The following is a 25,765-nucleotide window of genomic DNA, read 5'->3' on the forward strand; positions in this document are numbered from 1 at the left end:
ACGCTCGATGTTGTTGTTGAATGAACGAATGTTACATTACACCTCGTAACGTTGGTCAGTACCCACCTTAAGATGTAGTTTTCAAATATATCTATAACTATTAATAAGCTGTATCCAGCGGTTTTACCCGCATTGCTCCGCTCCTCTTGACCTTAGCGTGATGATATTATAATAAAGTCTATATATAGCCTTCCTCGATAATTATCTAACGATGAAATATTCTTTTCAAATTGGATCCATGTTTCCAGATTAGCGTGTTCAAGCAAACAAACAAACTTTTTTTCTTTATCTGTGTAAAATTAGTAAGTATAGATTTTTAGAAAACTGCATTTAAAAGCCGTCGGCAGAATATTGTTTTTAAATAGATCGTATTTATATGAACTCTAATGATAAAAACATAGCCGTTATAAGTTAATAACAGTAATTAAAGTGCAGTATTTACAGGCCACTTACGAAGCTTTATAGCAGACATCTGAAGTCGTTTGTATTGACATCCTGAGATCGTGTTTTGCGTGTAAACATACGGTGGAATTTCGCCCGCACACAGAATACGATTTGCATAATTTTATACGTGTCCAAGAGGAAAAGTATCCAAAGCTTTTATATTTGACTAGCTGCTCCGCCCATTTCACCCCCGTGGCTCCTTCGATAAATGGGATATCTAACACTGAAAGAATTTTTCAAATTGGACCAGTAGTTCCCGTGATTAGCGCGTTCAAACAAACAAACAAACTCTTCAGCTTTATAATATGTATTAGTATAGATTGAATAGTGAACTTGTAGTCCACAAACGACCAGGTCCACATGATTGTGTTGTTTTAAAGTGCTTATGAGAGCATATAATATTATGTACTACTTATAATTTTTGCTTTATGTTTTCAATAGCAATAACAATCTGTATCAATCCCTTATTGTGAATTTCTAAATATTTAAAATAAATAATTACATTTTTGCGTAGGTAATCATTTTAACATATTATACCCTATAATAGGTATATAACGTTACCCGCTCTCTATTTTGGCAAGAAAAAACTCAGCTAAGTGCCCGAGTTTCACTTAGTCACGCACCATTCAGCGTCGTGGCTGGACGTTCTTTTTATATTTTAATCGGCAGTTGTTATTACGAAGTACATGAGTGAGACATGTATTATGTCTCGTGCGTGAGAGTGAAAGAGAGAACAACTGTATTGGTGATAATGCGTTAGTAAGTAGGTATGTATTAATTACGCTGTTTTTTAGTGCAATGATGTTGGCGTATGCCGCGTCTACTAGTATAATAGGTCATTGATTATACCTAACACGAGTTACCATAAACTTTCCGTTGTACTTTTTTAATGAGACCTACCACAATGTAAATCTCATAAAACCTTGAAGCCAACATTCTTAATAACGCAATGCGTTTTAAAATATTTATTAGCACATTACTTTAATTGCCACTCATTAACGAATATTAATAAATGGGTTGATACTAAAATAACAATAAAGTTTGGTGTAATTGCGTTCTTTGGTTTTAAACGAGAGAACAATGTGGACAAGAAAGTCAATATTGAGCCAATGACAATTAAATAACTAGGTTTAACTTTAACTCGAATTAATCTTGGATTGTATGTGTGTGTGACTGTGAGGTAAGGAATAAGGATGTGTGCTTTATATGGGCGTTATTCGATATAGTTCTGTGGGCGTTATTATAAAGAAGTAAATAGTTGTTCGAATAAATTTTAGCTTGATTATACGGGTGTAATTATAAAAGTACAAGTACATAATATAAAAGTTGTAATTACAAATTACTGTAATTTAATAATTGTGTATAATTTTTATTGTTGTAACAATTATAGTAGATACATAATATTATGATAATACGGTAAAACGTAAATAATTCCTATGTGTCTTATTTTTTGGGTAAAATATTATACAAACATTCATAATAGGTATACATTATGTGTGTATGAATAATACATAGATACATAATATTATGCACATTAATAAAAACATTTATATTTATTAGTACATATTTTGTAAAATAAACAAGAAATTCAATAATAACAGTTCTGTCTGTGTCAAGCTTAACCTGTGGAGTTGCATTATTTACTGGTTTGCCCTTACTTAAAGGCCAATCGTACAGTCACTGGGTCCAAGGCAATATGCATGCGGTTCAATGTACATTGCTCCTTTTGTATGAACTTGCTATTACATGTTTAGATAACGTTCTTACCGAAGTAGCGATGTAGAGTGAAAACGAAAACTTTCGTCATTTCACACCATGAAAGATCTTAAAGGTTGAATTCGTAATGTTTCGTTGGTTCGTGCCTAAGTTGTAGGTTCAAATTCTTAACCCCGAATCTAGTTATTCTTGTTTTGTAGCCTACGTATTTGAGATGATAAAGTCAATTATAATTGTTATAATTAGTGCAATTTGTTATTGACATGAAGGTTCAAGGTACGTAACAAACTATTCAAATACATATTATGTTTACTTAGATATTAATTTGACCAGTACATGACTTTTTACGGATGAAGATTGAAAGCAAGCACTCAAGCGAAGTCAAAAAACAACATTTGTATTCACTATCAGAACGTTATTGGCTCTAGAAATTCATAGATTTCCAAAAATTCCGATGAAGAGTAAGAAGTAGGCTTTATATCAAGCAAAACATTAAAGAGCACACACACTCCATTCATAATTACTACGTACCTACCAGTAGCTGAGTCATGATGACAATTCGAAAAGTTTTTTGTTTCACAGCAACCATTATTGTGCAATGCGTTTGCGCATCCGACACCGTGCAGCGGGTCGTTGACCCCGCTTCCTATTAACAGTTCCCACACTAGTCGGTAAACAGCCTAGATAAACTGTGCACTTTTTGAAAAAGTACTTCGTAAAAATTAGCTTTTTAATTAATAAAAAAAGAAATGGCCAGTATTGTCTATGCACCTGATATTTGTACGTATTTTTTAATTGTTTGCCTATGCGTTGACTGAAATTTGTAGAAGGTTTATATTATACGCTAGTAGCATCAGTTTTCAATTTGTTCTCAATTTATTTGAAGATGAAAATATAATATAAAATAACATACATATTATTTAACAATACATGTATTTTATAAACAAAAAATATGCAGACATAAAAAATGCCACCTTCATAAAAACAATAAGCAATAAATAGGTACTTGATACATGAGAAAATATGTCACATCACATAGGCTTTTGCAACACAATATTATACATTACGGAAGATATTAGATATTGAGATATAAATTATGAAATATTACATTACCGATGAATCATGTTAACTTTATAATTAAATTAATAGGTATTTAGGTATTTGTTTTCTCCAATTAGGTAAATAAAAAAAAAACAATTGAAAATTAAATTTTATCTGTAGGTAGTTGTATTTCTTTACTCTATGCTTATAATTATGTCATATTATCTGTGCAACAAATGGCGGGAAAGTACCTACCTAGTGACCAAAAAAAGGTGTAATTTGTGAAGTTTGATTAAATAATTGGTGTATTTGAAAGTTATAGGTACCTATAAAAGAATAATTGAGTCGATACATATCAAACTCCGGTAAGTCCACTCCCCGCCAAAATTGAGATAACAATGGCGCCAATTTTGAATTGTAAAACTAAACCAGTCTGTACTTTTCAAAGTTAGGTAAGTCAATCGTATCTTTATTAAAATAAGGTTTAAAGTTAATATTTTTTTTTAAACTCCGGTATGTCCATCGACAGTGGTTTATCAAACTCAGGTAAGTCCATTTCGACCAATCACAGCGCAGTATGGCACTAAAATGGCTGCCATTTCTCTCAATTTTGTTGAAGCTAACATGTGTGACCAATGCTTAGAAATCGTTTTAATTGATAAATGATGGAAGAAAACAGTTTTACTATAGAGGTGGTGGTTCTAGACAAAGCAAGGAAAAAAACAATACCAAAAGCTAAAACAGACAAGGCTCAGAAAACAGCTAAAAGATAAATGAAACTGACGCACAGCACACGCACAGTAGTTATTTCCAGCCATGAAGCCCAGGGCCGTACTGAGATTTTTTCAACCGTTTTGATTTATTGAACCCTCTCTTTGCCCAGCAGTGGGATGATAAAGGTTAATAATAATAATAATTTGTATCTTTTAATTTACATATTTTATTTTAATGTCCTATACTTACAACGCGACAAACTATCTACCCATTTCCACCACCTCAGTACGTCCCAAAACTGAGTTCTATCAAATCCCTGTAAGTCCATTAGAGATTTTTCAAATTCCTGTAAGTCCAAGACGATGTTTTTCAAAACCCGGTAAGTCTTGCTGGTATTTATCAAACGCCTGTATGTCCAGATTTAAATCTAATTTTGTGGCATAATCATCAAGTAATACATTTCTTTTTCTTCGTAAAAATAATTCTAATGTATTATATTATATCCGTCATAAATTATAAAGCTCCAAACATATTGTTTTTTTAAGTTATTAAAAATACCTCGAATCCCACATTTCTGTTAGAATGGACTTACCGGAGTTTGATATGTATCGACTCAATTAATAGTAGATAGTAGTAAATATTATAAAACAACTATGTATTTATGAAATATGAAAAGAATTCGCCTGAAAAAAGAAAACGGAAAGCCGTCATCCATTAAATACGTTCGGTTTATTTTTACCTTGTTTGTATATTTTTTCCTTTAATTTACAAAAAAATAGAAGGAAGGAAACGTTGAAATTATTGATGGTGTGTTAATTTCTTATGGAAATTTAATGATATATTTGAGGCATTGGTATAAAAATGTCCTGTAAGCGGTATTATTTAGAATTTTATAGCTGTAACATTAGAATTGGTATTTAAATAAAAGTAATGTTTAGAAATCGCGTTTTTATGTACTTACCTAATCGGTAGAAAACTTAAAAGCTGTAGTTAAATACGACAAAATTTAGAAATTATTATATAGTCTTCGAATACAGCTTTTTGAATCTATGTTAAATTTTTTTAACATTTTTAACATGTGGATCTTTTCTAATTCTAAGTTCCATTGTTCCAGAGCAATGTCTCGGTGGAAGGGCAAAGTGAGGTAGCCGGCAGATGGCAGCTGTCAGCGCGGCGATGTTTCGGCCCGGGGGCGCTCTTGACCCCCCATGTTACGCGTCTCAGAGGGTACGTAGTTCATGCAGTTTTGGATAGATGGCGCTGTTAACAAAAAATGCAAATTGATCATATTTCGGGTATATTTTGTTTCTGTGGTACACGTAAAGTAAATTAGGCACAGAAATAAGGCATTCTAAACAGCTAAATGATACAATTATCGAAAAAGAATTGTACCATAAAAATGTTGTAGGCTAATTTATAGGTAGGTAATTGAAGATACATTAATTATTTTAATAGGTATTAATAGGTACCTTTATTGTGCTGAAGTAATGTAATTAGACGGATTGGTAGCGATTATTTATTATAATTTCTCAAATTCACGGGTTACGTTACTGCATGAACCTAATTTATTATCCATATCGTTCTCCAAGCGTCTCGTATTCGACGTTCTGTTTAATTTCAAAAGATTAATCCGATTATCATTTATCACACAATTGCGTTCGTTCGTAATCCTTAAACGTAGACACGAGTTTAAACTTTGAGCCTCAAAACAATAAAAATAGGTTCTTTATGAATAATTAAACCCATTCTGACAATTGTCCAGTATGTATTATTGTTGTTCGCAATGTATGTGATTATGCAAGAACACGGCCGTGTAATCGCCTGCGGGTAATCGGACAAGCGGCGCGACGCGGATATTAATGGCTTACAAGATCTTCTTACCTAAATGTAGTATTATATTATCTATGCCTAAACGTTGTAGGGTTGTAGGTAATCTGTGTCTAAACACTAGTATTGTGATATTGTGATATGGACTTGTGTATAGAATTGACACGCACTGTGTTTGTTGGAAAGCTATGTTTAGCGTGGTTGTCGTTTGTCTATGGTGTAGGTATAAAATATGGCTGCATTCTGTACTTAGGATCAGGATGGTTTGATTAAGGTTTATTTAAAAATTATTTTAATACAATTACTGTAGCTTTGTTAGTTATACGTTATACGTACCTATCTCAAGTGTTTCATAAAAACTGCGTAATTTTTTACCCCGGAAGAAATAGATGTAGGTAACTTTAGTTTTATAATTTTCCTTCAAACAGGAGTGAATAATTGTAGATGGATGTAGTTAAGCCATAAGTAAACAATAAAATGAAGGGATAAAGGGTCTTGACAATTTTCTCAAGGAATTTACAACGATATAATATTTCAGAAAAACAAATATAGTAAAGGGAATCTTTCTGGAAATATATTGTTGATTTTGTTTGATACAAGGCTTCTTTGAGAGATAAAGAAAGGTCTAGTTTTGAGATGTGCCTTGAATAACATTTACGAACCATTCAGAAAATTTGTAGAGGATTTCCTTATTTCAATAATTATAATCTATATATATATAAAACTCAAAGGTGACTGATAAGTGATCTATCAACGCACAGCCCAAACCACTTGACGTATCGGGCTAAAATTTGGCATACAGGTAGATGTCATAACGTAGGCGTCCCCTATGAAAGGATTTCCCGAAATTCTTGCGGGAACGGGGAAAAACAGGGATGCACGTACAAAGTCGTGGGCGGAAGCTAGTATTACTATATTTTTAATTGCAATATGTTATAATTTTAGAAATTATTTTTTATACACAGTTCTTAATAACAATAATATTATGTTGTAGTCGGGCCATGAGAATTTTAAATCTACACATGTATATAGTAGATTACAGCATTATTCGCTAGGAGTTAGGTTTGTCTTTTTTCAATCCTACCTAATGATATTATTTCAAACTAGCTTCCGCCCGCGACTCCGTCCGCGCGGATGTCGGTCTTCGCGTGGATGGTTTATTTCTCCATTTTGAGTAGGTACCTCTGACAATAAAATCTTATAAATATCTATTGGACCCAATTCCCAAATACGGCTAGGCCTATAATAATACGCAACGTGTGTTCGCGGTTCTACGGAACAACGTCTATGAATAAAACTGAAAAATTAAGATTAATTTTTTTCTACGTATTTTTCCAGGATAAAAAGTATCCTATTTTACGCCCAGGATAATAAGGTATAATTATACCAAGTTTCATCGAAATCGAACCGGTAGTTTTCACGTGATGCCTTCACATACAGACAGACAGACAGACAGATAGACAAAAATTTTTTTAATCACATATTTGGGTTTGGTATCGATCCAGTAACACACCCTGCTATTTATTTTTTCAATATGTTCAATGTACAGAATTGACCCTTCTACAGATTTATTATATGTATAGATTCAAATTCATTAAAGTTTCTAATTAATGCCTAATTCATTCAATTAATCTAAATTTAAATCGTTTTACGTCTAGTTTAATTAATATAACATTCAAGCTAGGTATACAATATTGTAAACATTAGAAATAATAGTGGCCATTAATCTCGGGTTAGGCGTTGATACGTGATATCGATGTATCGTGAAATCAGAGTACGTCATTAATTATATAGGTATACGGTACAAGCTAATATTCACCTTCGTATATAATATGTTTTCACATTTTAACGGTAGAAGCAGTAATGTTGAATTGATTTTATAAAAGCGTTTTATTTTCAATAAAAATAACAATGACATTTTAAAAAACAACAGATAAAGAGATATTCGTGCTTTAATAAATTCTAAGAAATAAATTTTATACACATAGGTATTCGGGATGATTTCTGTAAGGTATCTACGTACCTCTTCCTATTTCTGAAGTGAAAATTTCAAATAAATGAATATCTACTCCAAAAAATGCGAACGTAGTTACGAAAAGGGTACCTTTCATATTCTCTAGTATGCTAACTTCAAAATAATAATGCCTTGTATTTGGAAAAGGTGCGAAGTTTTGACGCTAATTTAATTACTAGCAACCTTGAGACCGCTTGAGGCTTTCCATTTCTCTATTGCTTAGATTACATAAATGCAGGGTGTCCCACTATACTAAGCGCGAAGGGACTTGTAGTTTTGCATACACTGATCACGCAAAATTACTTAAACAACAAAATTACATCAAAAAATTTTTGCTAAATTTTTCCTGAAAATTCATGTTTTCTTCTCTACCTTCGCGCAGCCGGCGTATACCTTCGCTAATGTGAGCATTTTGTCTATGAAAACAATATAATCTTAAACGATAGGTCACGTGCTGGTAGCAAAGCTGGGCGGGTTGCTTGTTATAGGTACATAGAGTTTTAAGAATTAATCTATTTGAAAAAAAAACTGCATCTGAAATTTTATAAGTATTAATTTTTACGTAAGTACTCAGCGTATGCAAAAAACCTCCAGGCTTAGTATACCAACAGAGAGACACCCTGCATAGTCGTATGGAGGGTGTCCGGAAAAGTAATATGGCAAATAAAATATAAATAAAAAGTTGAATAATCTACACGAGAAATAACATAGCGTCAAAAACATTTTAAAGAAATTGTTAAAAAATATACATACGTATTTAATACGTGTATAAAGGGAAGAATAACAAAAAGATAAGATTCAAAGATTCCCTGACCACGTTAAAGCCATTTTGTGACTATCTTAGTAAGTACGAGTTAATCTTGCGTTTCTAAAATGTTGTGCGTGAGTACTATTTTCATATGCAAAAACATTGAACCTCATTATGTAGGTGTGGATATATATCTAGACATATCTCATGTGTTCTCATCTTTAAATGAGAAAAGTTAGATCCATAACAGCGTGGGAACATACATTTGTATATTATGAAAGCAGCTGTTAAATGTAAGAAAAGTGAAAATCACTTGCGTTACAAGTTGGCAATTACTTTGCTAGAGGCTTGCTTTTAGTCTGGAGTTTATGGGCCCAAGGTTGTAATGTTAGCAATCATATATTACTGACATTATATATAATGTACTAATACTACAAACGATTAAGCATATAGCGTATTTTAGGACGTGCTACGTATCAAGGAGAGATTCGAATAGTCTACAACAATTACAACAGATGAAATTTTTAAAAACAATCTGTATTTTTTTAAGTGTAAGATATTAAAATATTAATTTCGCCAATTTCCAACGTAGAGTTGAAAGAAAACCTTTCTGTCTCTATATACATTATATAAAAAGCTACTTGCTTTATCAAGACCTTGGATTTATTAAGTTAAATCTGGGTTACAACAATATGTAGGGAATCTATTTATTTTATAGATGCTATATACAATAATTAGATTATGCAATAAAGTGTCTATGACATGTTAATCGTTTTATAATCCAAAACCAAATCCAAATAAAACTTTTTAAGTTTGTAAAGAAGTCTCGAAGTAATAATTATATTCAAAATAAATGTACTACGTGAATCTTATCCGAAGAAATATGCAACTATAACTTTTTCTTTGAACTTAAAACTTCTTAAGAAAACTCTCGCATCTTAAAAACTTCGTAGATACTGAGATTAAACTTGACAAAACTTTTTTGTAATCTAAAAAATTTAAGTATTGAATGTTCCATAAAATCTGCTGTATTTGAGTTTAACAGAATGTAGAATCGACGTTTAAATTTTCTTTTAAATTTAGTTTTTAGTAGTTTAGTAATTTTTTTTATATTTAATATTGGTAAAACTTGAAAGCATTTTTATTTAATAATTCTTTGTGATTCGTATGATACTCCGATCAACCGCTTAATAAAACTACAATTTAGAGACCTGTAAAATTTGTGTAAAAGCAACCTGTGTAAAATTAAAAGCTTTAAATACTGAATTTGGAATAACTAATGATGAATAATTATAACCGAATTTCCTTACCAGAGTTCAGCCCAGATTGTTTTATCAAAATTAACCGATTACTTCCTTCGTCTGTCTTAAGAAACAATACCAATGTCAAGTTCTAATTAGATGTTTAGATCCTTGTTATTAATTAATTCTTTTCGGGATCTAACCTTGGACCTTTCAAACGTCAACCGAACATGGTAACCCCTTGACCAACGAGGCATTTATGAGCACATTAATAGCTCTATAAAAATGTGATCTATTTAACGAACGACCTTCCTTTCAAATAGATGCAGCGATCAATTGTATGTTCGGAATGCACTGAAAACCTAATCTTTACATCACGATTGGCATGTAATAATAAAATAAGGACACATGGTTCACGACTATTTCAAATTGGTCCTATTGTTGAAATTATTTAAGTTTCGAAAGTATACATGTGTGTTAGTGTGGCGTAATATTGAATACAAAAATTAATGGTAATTACTTGTGGATAGAAGATAATTTCTATGTGCACTTTCAGTGTATTTTTTCCTCTGGTTTTACTTTTACAATATCCGTGATCTTATTTGTGTATTTGCGTTAGTTGTAGTTTTAGATGATTTGTAATATCTAATATTTTTGTGTTGTGTTTTCATTGCAAAGCTATATAACTAATTAAATAATTTTAGCACTAATTAAAAAACTAAAACTCATCTGCCACTAATTTTTACACGGTCGTAAGAGACGTCATGGACAGAGACCGGTGGAGGCAAATCATCCGCTCCAGATGCAACCCTGATGCTGACCACGATCCTCAGACATGAGGGACCGACAAGAGAGAGAGAGAGCACTAATTAAATGTAGTATAAGCCAAAACATTATTACATGTCAAAATATATTATAGGTATTATAGAGACATGTTCTGAACTTGACCTATTCATATTCCGCTCTACCTCCCAGTTTTGAATTCAGTTAAGATTTTAGTAGATCACGACAGATCCTTCGCTGGTAGGCTGTGATATTTTGTCTTACGTAGACAGTTAACTTAAAGCGTAAACAGCTAAGTACTATAAATTGTAATGAACAATATTCTTGTGTTTAATTTCTATAACCAATAATTATTGCAAGTCCTATTTACATATCGTTTTCTAGATTATATAATGGCTCCTTCGTTGCATACTTGAATGCTAGACGTTCACTTTCCACAAGGAATGTTATATTATAAGCAGTTTTATGATACGTCTTTATAGATACCGAAAGTTGTAATCCTTGATCGTCGTTGAAATGGAAATCGCATGTTGTTATGAATATATTTACATCCCTTCTACAACCGCTATATGCGGTGTTAAGATAATAATATGAATAATATTTTTATAAGCACACATTTAGATAATACGTGCGGATAATTTCATACAAAATAATACTTTGAGGTCATTTCGTATTCAGTATGATTTGAATATTTAAGGATAATAGTGGTGATTATTTTAAAGGCGAAAGTTTGTATGTAGTTTTACACAATCTGGTTTTAATAGTTAATACTTATCCCTGTAGTAACAAAAACAAATGTGGTTTGTTTCTTGAGACTACTGTTTGTAATTCTAACGGCGAAATATATTAAGAATTACCCTTCAAAACACATCAGGTTCTTCGATAAAACATTACAATTACTAATTATTCACATCTCGGACCGTTACTTTACAACATTTTTATCTATGATCTATTTGAGTGCTTTTTTAATTCTAATTTCCTCGTATTTGCCGATGACAAGAAGCTTTATAAAAAAATCTGCACCATAGAAGACTGTTTCAAACTGCAAAGTGATCTCAATCGCCTTTCCCTTTATTACAAAAATAATAAAATATCGGTTAATATCAGCAAATGTCAAATAATCACGTTTACACGTAAGAAGAACAATGTTATTAAATTTGATTATAGATTAAATGATGAAATGCTTCAAAGAACTAATCAAATTAGGGACTTGGGTGTTATCCACGACACAAAACTGTCACATAATGATCATGTCGAGTTTGTCATGCAAAAAGCTTATAAAAATCTAGGATTCATACTTCGCACTAGTGATGCATTTAATGACATTCTATGTTTAAAGGTACTATATTTCGCGTATGTACGTAGTGTGCTCGAATTTGCGAGTTCCATTTGGCGTCCAATCTATCGTTGTCATATTGAACGGCTAGAAAAAATTCAAAAAATCTTTGTAAAAAAACTAAATTTTTTATGTCATGCCAATCCAGCTGATTATCTCGAATCTTGTGCTCTCCACAAATTACATACCTTAGAACAGCGAAGGGATATTATTGATATGATGCTCTTTTATGACATTATAAATAATAAGTTGGACTGCCCGAATATTCTCAGCAATATATCTATTCAGGCGCCATCGCTCCGCACTAGACACACACACTTATTCAGAGTACCACTTGCGTCAACCAGGCATCTGCAACACTCAGCTCTTTTTCGTTTGCCAGATATATATAATAAGAAATTTTCTAATGTAGACATATTTAAGACGTCCCGCTCAAATTTTAAAAAAGCAATCACTTTCCAATAAATCATAATAACTATAGGTTTCAGTACATAATTATTAGTTACTTAAATTATATACATATATGCTCTCACTCACACACTCACTCACTCATAACAGACTACACACCATTCCTACACCTACACTCATCACAAACGTATTTTCTTTATTACTTTAACGTATATCTTTTCCTCCTACATTCTCAATTTTCTTTGTCACAGTTTTTTCTTATAATTCTATTAATGGAATTCCTTTTCATTGGCGTATTGTTCAATTATTATGTAATTATTGTAAAAATAGCTGTAAGGAATCATAAATAAATAAATAAATAAATAAATAAGAGAGGATGTTGTCCAATCGGTATGCAAGTTATTCATTTTGTAACAATGAAAAAGGATAACGTTTTACCCAGCTTCGAGAATCATTGGGACTGCATTCTTAATTCATAACTTTTTGCTTGCTAGACACAGTCGATCATACACATGAATAGTATTATGATAAGAACCATATAAAGAAAATCATAATATATAGAACGAAATAATCCATAAATTAACCCATTGAGCCCCGAGCGGCCCGATCGGACCACGACACAATAGATTTTCTATTGTGTCTGTGATTCCGGGGGCTGAGTTATTTTAAGATGTATTTGCACTGTGTGAGTTTTATTACAAGTAACAGGAAAATCAGTATAATCTCCAGATTTATAGTATATCCTCTGACAAGCGATTTAGCAAAGAACTCATGGCAAATCGTTCCAAAAGCCTTACGTAACATTTATCTGTAGGAGTAGGAAAGGAAAAAGGTGTGTCGCGACAGGTGCGACCGTGTCAGCTGACGCCTACAAAGCTTTCCAATTTTGAGCTATTGTTTGGACAATAATTGCTCTGAAATTATCTGCCGCCTAGTTCTTGATGAGCAACTTTGTTGATTGCAAGTATTGACGTGGGATATTGAGTGAGATATTTCTTAACGAACGTACTTACAAGAAAGGAATGCATTTTTCGTAACATGCTAATGTAAATGAAACAAAGTATTATTATATTATTTATTTAAGATTTAGATTGAAACGAATAGAAGCAAGAAATTAAAAAGTAAACTAGGAATGTTCCAACTAAGTAGGCACATAATATTATGAAAGAGATTTTAGTTTATTATTTACATTCTATTAAGTGATTTTGCGATAGGTGCCACATTACTTTATGAATATTGTGGTATGTAATTGAAAGTGTCCACGCAATGATTAATGCAGTAAAAAGTCGCTTAGTGTTGTAATACTGTGTAAGCTGATTAGATTATTAATAGAATATTTGATTTTATAGTGGAATAGATATAACTTATTGTGAAATCAGTATTTATTTCATTGAATGAAGATTTCCTTGTTTTCTTATTAAAACGTTAAACTGATGTTGATAACAATTGTGAATAAAATGTGAAAATCTAAAAAAAATATATTTCTAAAGTATTGCGATCAATTTGCGATTATTATCAAATACTTAATAATTCCAGCCTTATCAAGCTCTACAAGGGTAGAGTTTTTATAATAAGATTTTCTATAAAATAACACATTTCTTGACCATAAGCTCTTCTAGTTCTATAAATTTATAAATAATGAATTCAATGTGCATCCAAAGTATAATATTAATAAATACAAAGTCATATGTACATAACCTTTAATCACAACGAAAAATAGCTTCCCCAAGTCTCAGTGCAATTTGGTTTTCTTAAAAATATTAGACTCCAGACTATTGGGTTGGCCAACTTCGTATAAAATTAAAGCCTATGGAGTAAGATTTTTATGTGCATATTGTTGTTATATTACTTTATATTTAAAATTGTTTGAATATGCTAAATCATTGATAAACTAAACTTGCCTTTATTTGTGTTATATTTATTATCAGACAATGAGACCGTATTGTACTACGATAACATATTATACACATTAAAGTACATACTTAGTCAAGTAATTTAGTATAGCATAATATCACAGTACCATTGATGAGTATAAGGTGCGGGGTAAAAAACCAATTATTCTCGGTCTAGCATACTCTGCCCTAATTACGTCGTTTACCGATAGATGGCAGTACCCACAAGAAGTGCGATTCCATATAATGTACCCGTAAATGTGGAGTAATGAAACGGGATGTTCAGGTTAATATAAACAGTTTAACAGGTTATCGGAATGAGCTTTTTTCAGCGACGTCCAAGGCAATTTATAAGTAGGTTCGTTTAACGGGACCACAGTTTTATTCAGTGCACCATGATGGTATCTTAATTTGTACGTACCATATGGCGAATGAAATTTGTTGGCTCGTTTAAAGATAATTATGTGAAATTTAATTCAACCGAAAAACTCAATTGCGCCAATGAACTTTGTAACTTTCTTAATTAACAGAATTCCGAAACGAGGCCTCACTTGAACGGTGAAGAATCAATGTTAACAATTTTTCACTGGAAATAAAGCTGTTATTTTGAACTACGACCTCGGCTTTACATCTAAAAGCATTCTTGAAATCTATTCATCTGTTATTTTGAACGAAAACAAAGCACTCGAGTTCTTATAATGTAATCCTTCGCGGAGAATTAAAAGTTTTAACTTCCATAATAGAGTAGTGGGAGAGTTTACTCTTTCCACAACTGTAGTATTAAATTACTCAGAATTGCTGTGTGTTTCTACAATACTTTTATTTCTTTATAAAATAAAATATTTGCTCAATACAAATTGTGTCGCTGTCTATCGAAATAGGACTCTATCGTGGATATTTCTTAATTAAATTACCTTTCGATTGAGTAGATACTGCGAATTTGATATGACGTAGATGTATGTATACGGAAATTAAATATTAGCATTTTATATAGTAACTAGATAAATATTTATATTTAAAATCAATTATGCTTAAGGATATTATTATGAAAGTCAATTGAACGTATAGTGAAAATTAAATCAGTATAGTTCTCGAAAAATAATAATCTGTACATTATTTTCATTGCTCTTTATTCTTTTAAAATACTTTCCAAATAAATACGTTAAAATGATTTGTAAATATGTACTTAATTTATATTTATAGTTCTGTTTTAGCAAGTTATTGCGCCCACCTGAATAAGTGTAATAAGACAACCGGCTTCTGGACTTACTTTTGAATAAATATACATTTAAAATAGATCTGACTGTTTCTTGAAATTATTACCTGGAGATTTAAGAGTCTGTCTGCGGACTTAATACTCTGTAAATGTAATCTTATCTAGATTATGTTTAATATTCTATTAGATAGCTTAAAAAGCTTTATGACAATGCTTACACGGTTTTATATATTTTCAGTATAGGTAGGCTATATTTCCGTCTAATGCAAAACTCTAATTTACAATTATTAAAACTAAATTTTATTCACCTATTAGTTAGAGTTATTTAAAAAGGGGTCTATATTTGAAAGCTCTCTATTTTTTATTACTTATTATCAAAGAAATCTGTAAAACGCAATCGTCTTAAGACGTTCAAGCTGAAATCAAAATTGAATATAGAGTAAAATAATATAGTAATAGAGAGAATACAAATAAGGACTGTTCCTTTGTGGATTAAAGTTACGATTTTATTTTATATTCTATCCAGTATTTCTTTTTATTATTTTAACATAGTGTTATTGATTATTATCTGAACATAAGTTATGTTAGTGTTTGTAAAATTTGTATGCTCGTTATTTTATTAAAATTGTGTCTTATTTTAAAAAAATATATACCTAGTACCTACCTACAACGTTCTAGAAGTTTGATTTTACCAAACGATTTTTATAACTATTATTAATAATAATAGTTAAATACACTCTGACCAAGTTGGTCAAGGCGAGTATTCGCATGGAATCCGTTGACAAAAAAGACGCATGAAAATGTCAAGGTTTGAGCTTCGATAGATGCATCTATTATTAACTCTCTGTAATGAAATTTGCATTTGGATGTTTTCGACCTTTGTTTATTTTAGTCTAAGATTTAGGAAATTTTAATACCTAGTGTTAACAATTCCCTTTGATATCGTAAATGACGTGACAATTGCATTCTAAAATGAGTTTATGTAAAAAATAATAGCTAATTATCTATTATAGATATTATGTCGTGTTAAATTTATTTTAGTACAAGGACATGATTGTTGTGTATTTAAGACATACTATTTGACTTTCAATAATCGTTTATTAGTAGCCTCGTTGTACATATTCCACCTTCAATTTAGAGTTTTAGATAAGTTTTAAGAAATAATAACAAACAAAATAGCATAATAGCATAATTGGGTTGCCTGGTAGAGATCGCTACCTAGCGATAAGGCCGCCCTTTGCTGTTTCTGTAGTCTTGTCTTTGTTATATGTGTTTATGTATTTTTTTAATGCAATAAAGTATAATAAATAAATAAATAAAAATAATTAGCGCTGCTTTCCTCAAGTTTTTCTACAGTAAAATCAACTCTATCAAAAATGTGAAAATATTCTTTATTTATTAAAGTTACACCTTTTAAATAAGTCACAAATTAATATAGTGCAATAAATTAATAAATATGAGCATGTCTGTCCATTTACAATTTATTTGTTGTAACAATACAATCAATTTAACTTAAATCCCAGAGTTCATTGTAACCGCAGTTAGTCATTGCAACAGTAAGGCCTAGCCGGCTAGTGAGAGTGAAACCGATTTCGAAAGTGTCCCGTGGCCCTCTCGATGCAATTTATTTTTATTAGCCACTTCTTAGACCTTTCGGTATTTCTAATTGTGAGAATAGTAGCCTTTTCAATTCTGAGTAAGGTTTTGACTTTTGACCTGCTATTTAGTGACGACGTGACGAGCGATATTGGATTGTGAAAAGTAATAAATCGGAAAGACTAATATTAATCAGTCAATATTTAATCAATTAATAAAGAGAAAAACTAGGTAATTCATTATTTTTTAGTCAATGTGCACTATTAGCTAGAGTAAAGCAAGCAAGAGTTTTCGTCGTCTGTTAATCTTAATGATAACAATTTTAAAAACTAACATGACTAAAAATGTTTCGTAAAATTAAAGCTATAGTTAAACTTAAACTGCATAGTCATAGTGCATACCTAAACGAACACGTGAATAAACTTGTAGTTAGTTAAAAAGCTTCCAGAACGATGTTGTCTCCGAGTCTATTTATACAGCTCGCCTGCTAACTTGCATCAGATAATTCACACGGAACAAGTGGTGTGTAACAGTGGTGGCATGTTCCCCACTTTGTAAAGAACTATGGATACAAATGTTGGATTTTGTACGCTTTTAGTCGGACCACGGAAGCAACCCGCATTTTATTGTTGCTATAAATTTTACGTCCTACCTCGGTTCAGATTGCTTCGGATTTTTGTACGGAGATGTTTGGCTTTATTGTTACCTGCTAAATTGGTTGGTGTGATCTGTGGTTAACGGGAACGTTGAACAAAGCTGTGTTTCGAGAATTTGAACTTTTTGAAAATCATTGGTTAATAGGTAAACGAAGAAGGTTTAGCAGATTGTGATTGTGATTCGTTAAGATCACAATCACAATCTGCTGAAGTCAGCAACTGGTCAGGCACCGAGTCTTAATGACAAAAAGACTCCTTTTAAATTGGCATTGAATTATTGTTTCACTTATTTATTCAGTTAAATGGAAATTTTCCGTGACTGTCGTAATTTCTTTTTTCTACATGCAGAAATAAAACAGACGTACGATATGAATTCAAAATATCTTTGCATTCTAGAGTATTCGGTTAATATTATAATAGTCTTGACCTTTATCAAAGTAATAAAACATATATATTTTATAGTAATAATACTGTTTAGGTTTAAAATTTCATGATTCACAAGTCTATCAAAAGTCTATATAATTGTTAAAGGTTAATTTCCTTTTTATTCGTAAAATGTCACTACAGAATAACATTATGATATTCTTGCTCAAAAATCAAACCTTCATAAAGCACAAAGACAATACAGTTGATGTGCACAGAATAATACAAGGACAGAGACATAATTTCAAGATGCTGTGCTGAAACATGAATGAGACACTCCGCAAGCTGCTCTGTGATCCCAGTTGCAGTGGTCACGTTAAATATTCAGGGGAAAGATTTTTATGGGATTATTTCGCTTTCTTTATATTAGTAAAGTAAGAAAATAAGAGCATTTTTAGTTAGTAATACACTAAGGTGAAGCAAAAGTATAAAGTATTTCGTATTTTAAGAGAACAAATATTGTAAAGTTTTCCACTACACAAATATTTTTGGTTCCCGAAAGGTCAAACAATGCATATTTTAAACACAAAACGACAAAATAAAAGCACTTTAAATACAAAAGTTAAGTAGGTACATTTTCACCTGAATTTATCAAATTGCATCAAACTTTATATTAACGAAAGAGGTATTTATTTATTTATTTATTTATTTATTTATTTACGGCATACGCCAAACCATATAAATATTAGTAAACATTTTAGGGTGATTCGTTAGGATCAAAAAAATATATTCACAAATGCGACGACCATGATTTATTTGTATGAAACGTGCATTAAAATGCAAACCGAAATTCAATTTATAAACCCATGATAGATTTGACACACAAACAACATTTACACATCGCATCAGTATAAATAAATACGTTCGCTCAAATTGTTTCATACAAAATACTATATTTTTGTGGTTGTTCCAAATTACGTAGTCAATAATTTCATTTTTCTACGCGCTATGTGTATCAATACGCAGCAGACGCAATCGACTGCGAAACAATTGATATTTTTACTCTTCCTGTGTTTAACCGTATCTTTATTTGATTTGTTTTGTATGGAATATTATGCTCTTGGCTATTTAAAATACCTTTACACATACAAATATAAAGTTCACTAATCACTATTTTATCTCTAAACTTCAAGATTTTACGATCACGACCGCTAAGCGTTGGAAAATGTGAGATTGATATAATAAATTATAATTATCTTTCTATAAATGCTATGAGACCGCAATGTGCAATTCCAATTGAACTTACTGTAACTCAACGCTGTTAAAATAATTACTATGAAATCAAACAAAATAAAATATATTTAGTATTTCCTGTAAATACTCTATCTAAAACGATTGGTATTTATTATCTCTTGAATGGATAAAGTTGATTTTGATATTTTTGGTTTTATGGCAATCAAATGCTTTATACTTATAAATTTATATGGATAAAGATATTAATAGAATACTGGGATAGGTACGTATCTATCTAATACATAATACTATGGTCACAGAATACTTAATAGTAGCTAAATGGTACAAAAATTTGTCTTTATTATCGTAGTAAAGCAAAATGCAGGATTGACTGTTCTATAAATCCTCTAAGGACCGCTTGTTTAATGTTTCTTTTATTGGTTCTTAAGTTTATATTACTCAAACCACACACGATGAAGGAAGTGTAGCTTCATTTATAACTGTATTAAAAATAAAGCTTATTAATTAGAACATTAATAATTCAGTATCTAATTATGGAGACAAGACAGATTAAATATTATAAACTAAGCAATCTCGTGACTTCATTTTATAAAAAGAGCCCGTATATCTCAATTTTTGATTTACTTTAACTTATTAGGTACTTATAATGCAAATGTCTTTGCTTTCTTCATTAGTTTCATGCAGAAAATTTAATAAAATTATAATAATGCGTTCATAAATCCTCGCTGTAGTAATTTCTTGTCGTGGTATGTCATTTAACGATGATGTATTTTTATTATCTCATTTTAAGATTTTAATAAATTTCTTTGAACTAAATAATGTATTACCTATTTAATACTATCGATATATTAATATGTTAAAGAAAAATAAGTTAAGCGAAAGGAAGACAATTTATTTATTTATTTATTTCTTCGTAATCATACAGCATTACAGTAAATAACATTTCTTACTATATTGATACAGAACTATGAGCCAATTAAGATTACAAAACAAGATACTTACAGCTAGATAAATGAGTTATTTTTTAAATGACATATCAGGAAGGAGTGTTTTCCATGTTTTGGTGAATTATATAATACAGAAAGAAAGGTTAATAAATAATTAAACAGTTAAATCTGAAATCTCCCTTTGTGTGAGTGTGTGTATGTGTGTGTGAGTGTTAGTGTGATGTGAATGTGTGGTTGTCTGGACTTGCGTGTTAGTACTAAAGCCGAATTGTATGTGAATTTTGTTAATTTCTTTTATAAATCTTTGCTTTGATAAAAGGAAAATATCTAGTTCTTTATAGTCTTTATTGTATATATGAGAAATTCTACACATAATTCGATTCTTTGCGTAATTACTACTAGAGTTAGGAGTATAAAATAATGATGTGTGACGAGTTCTAAACTGAGGGGTATTGAAATAAACCAGTTCTAGGAGTTCCGAAGAATCAATTCTTCCGTTGCATAAAGCATGAAGAAACAATAAGTCACTTTTAATACGTCTAAGTTGTAATGGTTCTAATTTAAAGTATAAGCAAACATCCGTATATGTGTTGAAGCAGTGTTTAGCTTTAAAACACAAAAACCTTAAAAACCTTTTTTGGATAGATTCCAATCTGTTTACGTGTTTAGCATAATATGGAGACCAAATATTTGAGGCATAATCGAGTATACTCCTGACATATGTAGAATACAAAACTTTGATACAACTAATATTTTTGAAAATTTTACAAGTGCGTTTAATAAACCCAAGTTGTTTAAGCGCCTTATTCACGACTACGTCCATATGCTGTGTCATACTTAATTTTTGATCAATAATTACACCAAGATCTTTTACCCAGTTGACTTCTTTTATTGGATCATCATTTAATGTATAAGTGAATGAAATGGGTGCCTTTTTTCTAGTAATTGATATTTTTTGACATTTTTTAATATTGACAGTAATTCTATTTTTTCTATAATAGGCTTCTAAATTAGTAAGGTCGCTTTGAATATTTTTACAATCATTAATAGATTCAACAGCAAGATAGATTTTTTTATCATCCGCATACATTAGATATTTAGAGTGGATAAAACAGCTGAAAATATCAAACAGATAAGCGTTATATAAAAGAGGTCCAAGTATTGAGCCCTGCGGAACTCCAGATATGATATTTACGAAGTTACTTTTTGCCCCTCCAATCACTACAGCCTGCATTCTTTTACTGATATAAGAACAGATCCATCGATAAAAACCCATGGAGGGTTGTCGCGTGAGAACCGCAGGACAGTTCTTTGGCATATTATGATAATATATACGTACGGTTACTTACATATTTTGTAAAATTAAATTGTAATACTGAAATGATTTAAAAGAGCAACTATGGAGTTTCTTGCCGATTCTTCTCCATAGATACTGCTTTCCGAATCGGTGGTAAATGATAAAAATATGTATTGACGTTTCAAAAGTGCTTCTCGAAGAAGTCTAATTGAATAAATAAATGTTTGAGTTTGAGTTTGAGTTTGATATAGATCACCTCGTATACCGATAGCATATAGTTTTTTAAGAAGTATGATGTGATCTACACGATCGAATGCTTTTTCGAAGTCCGTGTAGATCACATCCACTTGTTTACCCCCATCCAGTTGTTGCAATGTATAGTTTGTAAGTATAGATAAGTTTGTTACGGTAGAGCGTCCCTTTATAAAGCCGTGCTGTTCTGGAGGAATGAATTTATATATTAAAGGACTTATTCGAAGATGTATAAGTTTTTCAAAAACTTTACTGAGTGAGTTTAATATAGAAATCGGCCTATAATTGATAATATGGTTTTTAGGACCCGATTTGTATATAGGGACAATAAGAGCTTCCTTCCATTTCGAAGGAAACTCACCAAAATGGTTTACTGACATCGAAAATATAATGGACAAGGGTAACGCTAAAGTTTCAGAGCACTGTTTTAGAAAAATTGGTGGTATTTCATCGCTACCTGCACCCTTTTTCCCTTTAAGTGATTTTAAAACACGTTTAACCTCAGAAATTTTGAATGAAATATTAGAGATAAGTTCATTATTCGGACACGAAATTGGAAGGTTGAATTCTTCATATGACGTAGCGGGTTCAGCAAAAGTGCTATGAAAGTGTTTGTTAAATTCAGTGCATATGTCTGTTTCGGTACAAAAAATTTTATTTTTATAAATCATACTTTTAGGATATCCTTTTGAGCCCGTCTTTATAGATTTTATGTACGACCAAAAACAAGTCGGATCTTTCTGAATATACGATTGCATTCGATCAAGGTAGAGTGAAAAACATTTTTCCTGTAGGATCTTTTGTCTCGAACGAAGTAGACTAAATTCATCGTAGTCAAGGGGATTTTTGTATTTTTTCCATCTTTTGTGAAGTTTTATTTTATCTTTTATTATATGTATTAATGCTTTATTGTACCATCGGGGAAAGTTTTTCACAGTTTTATACGTTTTTGGAACGTGTGTGACAAAACACTCATTGAGTTTCCTGTAAAACACATCAACTACATCATCGATATGATCACCTATTAAAACGGATGGCCAGTTAATTTTTGAGAGAAAATCATTAACGTCTGAATAATTAGCACGGTAAAAATTGTAACGGACTATCCTTGATTTCTTTATGTATTTGATACTTAGTTCAGAAATATCTATTTCCAAAGCAGGGTGATATGTATCTTCAGGTACCAAAGGTCCCGATGCTTTACTGACATCTATTCTAAAGTTAGAAAAAATTAAATCGAGTATGTTATTCTTGTCGTTTGTTATAAAGTTGTACTGATCTAGACCGGAAATACTACACATGTCCAAGAAGTCAGAAGCAGCAGTCTGCATTTCAATAGAGCCTTTTTTTAACTGCATAACATTAACTGGGGACCATTTAACATTTGGTAAATTAAAGTCACCAAAGATTAAGAAATTATCGTTTGGAAAATCAATGAGTAATTTAGATACTGATGCAGTAAACGTTTGAAGGGTTCGGGCCTGATTTTTATCTGGAGGTATATAAGCTACACAGATATGGAGACCTCGATTATTGTGTGATAGGACAGTTGTTGAAGGTATACTTACCCATAGACACTCTACAGCCTTGGGTCTCCAATCAGTCATAACTTGAGCTTGAAGGATCTTGTTACAGCAAATCATTACACCTCCGCCTCGTTTTTTTGTTGAGGTAGTACAGTCTCAGTCATTTCTAATTATATCGTAGCGATCATCACACAACTCCCTATCAAAAATACCTTCCGCTAACCATGTTTCCGTGATTAAAATGATATCAAAATTGTTCAAAAGAATATTATTATAAAATTCATGTGTTTTAGTTTTAAGTCCTCTTACGTTCTGATAGAAGAAATTAATTTTATTAGCCATTACTATACTTAAAATAGGAACTAAAATAATTAATGTCTGACACTAAAAACATGTTATTTAATTCGGCTATTAGTGGTTTTGTTAATTTATGTGTTTTATTTGTATTGAAAAAAGTGTGTACTCTTAGTGATTGTGGCGAATATGCTCGAAATAATATGTGACTGTGAATGTTGTGTTTGTATGAAGATGTATGGGAGATATAGGTCTACCAGAATCTGATGGCATATTTATATTTAAGAAATAAAAGATTTTCATGTGGCAACTTATTTGACAACTATCAAATTGGTTGTCAAATTATTTGTCTTTTTTGCAGTTGATGAATAATTTTTAGGATTTTGTCTAAAAAATCTTCGAAAATGTCGAAAAAGCCGATCCGATCACAAGCAAGAGGTGTTGTTTATAATGTGTATAGAAAAACATTCGATGAAGAAGGGTCAAACACATCACAATTTTCAATTTTGAAGATTTTATTGGTAAATTGGACTTACCCGTTTTGATACTTTAAATTAAAAAATATTATATGTAGGTAACTATAATATTGTTTGTTGATTAGAATATAAATTTATGAAAACTTATTACAGGAGTTTCCAATACGGCTATTCGTCAAGTCCAAGCTGTCCAAGTCAATTTTATAATGTCCGTATCTGTTAATACTTACGAAAATAAACATAGCTTTATTTTATTTTATTTTATAAAAAATTATAAGCAGTTTTGATCTACATTATCATTATATCGATAATTTCACATCGCATACTGATACTGGTAATGAATATACAAATATAGGTAGGTATGTGTAAATAATGATAATATGTATTACCTGTATAAAAGTAATATGTATAATTGTATATTAGGTATACATGTAAGTATGTACCTACATAATATTTACGTATGTACAGTATTGTCCACTTATGTAATGTTCGACTAATGATATTGAGGACAAAATAAAAAATAAGCAGTATCAAGATCGTTCAGTCCATTTTCCCTAGGGTTGCACACTCAAAATTTTGATTTCCCTAATTGCCATCAGATTCTGGTTTACCTATATTAACAAATTCTACGGGTACAATTATAAACTTAAAAGTGAACATTTTATCAGCAGCAAGACTAATAGTTGATAAATTAATTAATAATATATTAGGCTTAATTATACAATTTTTTGTAGATCCCGCTTTGAGTTTATACACAGAGCTGGAGATTCTTCTGATTTTCTTAAAAAAATGTTACAATTTCGAACCCATACAAATTTATAAGAGTTTTGAGCAGCCAGATCCTTAGTTTGTTTCAAGAGGGCCTTGTTCTCAGGAGTAAGGTGTTCAAAGACGAAAAACTTAGTAGTGGGACCTTCCACACCAATATTGTTAGTATTTATACCTTTCTTCTTACGTATACCAGAAATAATTTTATCTTTGTATAGGCGGTCCTTCAGTTTAACAACTAACGGTTTGGGACGCCCTGGTATATTTTTAAATGGCTGGACTCTGTGAGCAAATTCAATTTGATCGCTGCATAATATAATACCCGCATATTTCGCAATTTCAGTAATTATTTGTTTAGGATCTTCGTTTATTTTTTCAGGTAGACCAATTATTTCCAAATTCCATTGCCGCGACCACTGTTGCTGTTTGTTCATGAGATAACGTAACTCATCCAATTGATTATTTTTGTCTAGAACTACAGCTTCTAACTTTTCAAAATTTTGTTGGAGATCTAAATGTTCAGATTGAAGCATATCGTAAGATTCCTTAATTGTTTTAACTTCTGTAGAGATTTCCGTAAGTTCATTCTTGATTTTTTTTAATAAGCAATTTTTTATTTCATCTAGAAAATCTTCTTTTATCTTTTTCAATTTTTCATCGAGCAATTGTTCAAAATAGCTTAATAATTCGGGTGTCGTTAGGGCTGCATTGGTGGTAGATGGAGGATTGAACTCCGGTGTAGCTTTCGAACTTTGTCCACTGACATCCGAAGATGGTTGGCTTTGCTGTTGATGAACTGTATTCTTGATACCGCCGCGGACTGGTGTATTACTGTTGTCGCCTCCTTTGCGTAAGGCAGCGGTGCAACTAGGACATTTCCATTGTGTACGCATGGAAGTAGAATTATTCCCAAAATCAACGCATTCGGAGTGGAAAACAAGCGCGCATGTAGTACA

General features: G+C 31.3%; 1 protein-coding gene across 1 annotated transcript in view; it reads left to right on the forward strand.

The window, feature by feature from the left end:
* The window catches only part of LOC123694453, a 127,322-nt gene that overhangs the window by 73,657 nt on the left and 27,900 nt on the right, over positions 1-25,765 (forward strand). Inside the window, exon 3 of the mRNA XM_045639895.1 lies at positions 5,030-5,142. Within this exon, the coding sequence (XP_045495851.1) occupies positions 5,071-5,142 (72 nt within the window). The 5' untranslated portion in view covers positions 5,030-5,070. The remainder of the gene's footprint in view (positions 1-5,029; positions 5,143-25,765) is intronic.

The sequence above is a fragment of the Colias croceus genome, chromosome 9 (assembly GCF_905220415.1).
Source record: "Colias croceus chromosome 9, ilColCroc2.1".
Classification (NCBI taxonomy): domain Eukaryota; kingdom Metazoa; phylum Arthropoda; class Insecta; order Lepidoptera; family Pieridae; genus Colias; species Colias croceus.